Source organism: Lagopus leucura, unplaced genomic scaffold, assembly GCF_019238085.1.
Source record: "Lagopus leucura isolate 7727_CA_CO unplaced genomic scaffold, USGS_WTPT01 34608-0_obj-0_obj, whole genome shotgun sequence".
NCBI lineage: Eukaryota > Metazoa > Chordata > Aves > Galliformes > Phasianidae > Lagopus > Lagopus leucura.
This window is the reverse complement of record NW_024963041.1, coordinates 1,187-4,074: the sequence shown is the minus strand read 5'-3', so window position 1 is coordinate 4,074 and position 2,888 is coordinate 1,187. Positions and strand designations below refer to the sequence as shown.

Below are 2,888 nucleotides of genomic sequence, written 5' to 3'. Positions count from 1 at the left end.
TATAGGGTGGAGGGATCCGCCACTACCACACAGGTGATGCTATGGGGAGATGGGGAGCTGTGGGGTCTCCCCACACCACATCAGTGATGCCATGTAAGATGGAGGGGAATGAGGGGTCCCCCAGAACCATATCAGTGATGCTATGGGGGGATGGGGGGCTGAGGTGTCCCCCAATATCACACAGGTGATGCTATGGGGGGATGGGGGGCTGAGGTGTCCCCCAATATCACACAGGTGATGCTATGGGGGATGGGGGGCTGAGGGGTCCCCCAGTACCACACAGGTGATGCTATGGGGAGATGGGGAGCTGTGGGGTCTCCCCACAGCACATCAGTGATGCCATGTAAGATAGAGGGGAATGAGGAGCCCCCCAGAACCACATTGGTGATGCTATGGGGGATGGGGGGCTGAGGGGTCCCCCAGTCCCAGAAGGCTCCTAGGGGTGCCAGCCCAAAGCCCCCCCCACTGACCACATCCATCCCCACCCCTTTCCTGATTTGCCAGGCCTTGGGGTGCGGTGGGTTCAAATTTGGGATGGGGGTGAGGCACCCCATAGAAGAGGGGAGTGCACTGCAGTGCAGCCAATGCCGTCCCTGCAGCCTCCCCCCCCCGGAGCCGCATCCCCTTATCAGCAGCGGGCAGCAGCTGGGCTGCAGCACAGAGATAAGCCGGGGGCTGCGGGGCCGGGGGGGGCACGAGGCACTGCGGGGCTGTGCTGCGGTGCTCAGCCCATCAGCTGCTGCACTGAGACCCCCCACAACCCATTGGAGGGGGGCCAGGGAGGGTTGGGGGTTCCCGTCACTGCCCTCTGTCACTCCTGGTCCCCTCCTGGTGCTCCCTTCCATCTGTGCCCCCCAGATCCTTATATTCCCCCATAGCTTCTCACGTTCCCCCATCTCGTGATGCTCCCCCCCCATCCCATGCCCCCCTACACCCCCACCCGCTCCCACAGCTCCATGTGCGCGCACCCGTTGTGCCCCACAGCCCTGTGCCCCTCTTCACCCCCCTGTCTGCGCACACACTCCCGCGTCCCCCTATGCCATGGCCCACAGTGTTCCCTATCTGCTCATATCCCCCCCAACCTCGTGTCCTTCCATCTCCCCCAGTTTCCTCACGTGCCCCCATGCCTGCGTCCCTCCACACCCCACCAGCTCCTGTTCCCCATATCCTGTACGTCCCTCTGTATCTTATCTTCTCATGGCCCCATTCCCCACATGCTCCCCTCACTGCTGTCCCTCAATATTGCCCCACCTGCTCCCGGCCCCATAGATGTCCCCCTCCATACCCCACCCACCCACGTCCTCACACCTGAGTTCCTAACACCACGTCTTCTCCCGTCCCCCCACATCCCACGCGTCCTTTTGGGGTCTCCCCATATCCCTCCTGTTCCCATTCCCTGCAGCGCTGTCCCTGCACTCCCCACTTGTCCGTGTCCCCCATACCTCACAAATCCCCCCCTATCTTCTCATGTCCCCACGCTCTGTCTGCTCCTGTCCCCCTTATCCCGCATGTCCCCCTCCCACTCCATCTCCCCACGCCTGTGTCCCTCCACACTTCATCCCCCCCTCCTCCATCTTCCCCTGCCCCCTACATCCCACCTGTCCCTCCATACCTCCACCTGCTTGACTCCCACAGCCCACATTTCCCCCACAAACCTCAGCCCACCTCCCCGCACCCAGGGGGAGCCGCTCCTCCTCCACCCCACCCCATCCCCTGCCCTCTCCCTGCTCACCCAGCATGCCCTTGTTGGAGTCGGAGAGGCACATGTCCTTCTCGGCGCTGGGCAGCACGAAGCCCACCACGAACACCTCCACGCCGTCGGCCATCAGCGCCAGTCCCAGCACGAAGTAGAGGCTCCACTGGAAGCGCCCATGGCCGCACTCCTGCAGGATGAGCTCGTACTGCTGCGCCAGCTCCTCCTTGTCCTTGCGCCGCTGCCCCTCGCTGTCATCGAAGGCCCCGGGGGTCACCTCGCTCCCCAGCCTCTCGCCACCCTTCAGCGAGTCCTGCCTCGGGATGCCCTGGTACTCGCCCTCGTAGATCTCATCCTCCTCGTCGTGTCCTTCGGTGGCATCGCTGGAAGCCCCCTCCTCCTCGGCCGCCCCCTCCCCACCCCGGTAGTAGCCGTCCTGCGGCACGTAATCCTCGTCGTCGTCCTCCTCCTCGAAGCGGCTGTAGGAGCGCTTGGTGTACTCGTCCTGCACGCGGTCCATGCCTTTGCTCACCTTCTTGGCCGCATGTTTCTTCACCTCCTTGGCGATGTCTTTGGCGCCGCGGATGAACGCCGTCCGGTCTCGGAAGCTCTCGTCCATGGTGACGTTGGGATGGGACGGCGGCGTGGGGCTTTTGAGAGGGAGGGGGGGGTCTCTGAGTCGGGACTGAGCCCTCACGCCTGGGGGCCGCGGTGGGATGCGGGAGGCCGGGCAGCAGCGCTACCCATCCGCGTGGCCCACACCTGGGGATCCAGACACAACAGTGCCCGTGTTAAGGTGGGGATGTCCTCGCGTCCCACCTCACCCTGGGGTCTGCACATCCAGCGTGGGGCTCGGCGTGCAGCGTTTGGATGGAAACTGGGGGATTTGGGGGCACCTCTGCCCCACAGCAAGGCTGCGGGCACGTGAGCATAGTGAGAGCCCAGCACAGGGTCAGGCACCCACAGGTGAGGGGAACGTGAGCAGATAGGATCTGAAGGGTATGGGAAATGGGAGAATAAATTCTATGGAGGCACGTAGGAATTGGGATTTGAAAGGTGGGGGATGGAGGGACACGGCAGCGCCAGAGCCCTCCCCACATCCCCTCCATTCGGAGAAGCAAAGTGTGCGTGGTGGGGCACCTCCATCCCAGCAGGGTGTCGAGGGGGCCACATCTCAGCCCTATCTGTGACCACA

The 2,888-nt window shown here is 63.7% G+C and overlaps 1 protein-coding gene across 1 annotated transcript in view; it reads right to left on the bottom strand.

The window, feature by feature from the left end:
• LOC122190944 (synaptic vesicle glycoprotein 2A-like) overlaps positions 1-2,577 on the bottom strand; it is a gene marked incomplete at its 3' end in the record, with an annotated part of 7,334 nt that extends 4,757 nt beyond the window's left edge. The window contains exon 1 of the mRNA XM_042891099.1: positions 1,733-2,577. Coding sequence (XP_042747033.1) covers positions 1,733-2,312 — 580 coding nt within the window. The remainder of the gene's footprint in view (positions 1-1,732) is intronic.
• Between the last annotated feature and the right edge of the window lie 311 nt (positions 2,578-2,888).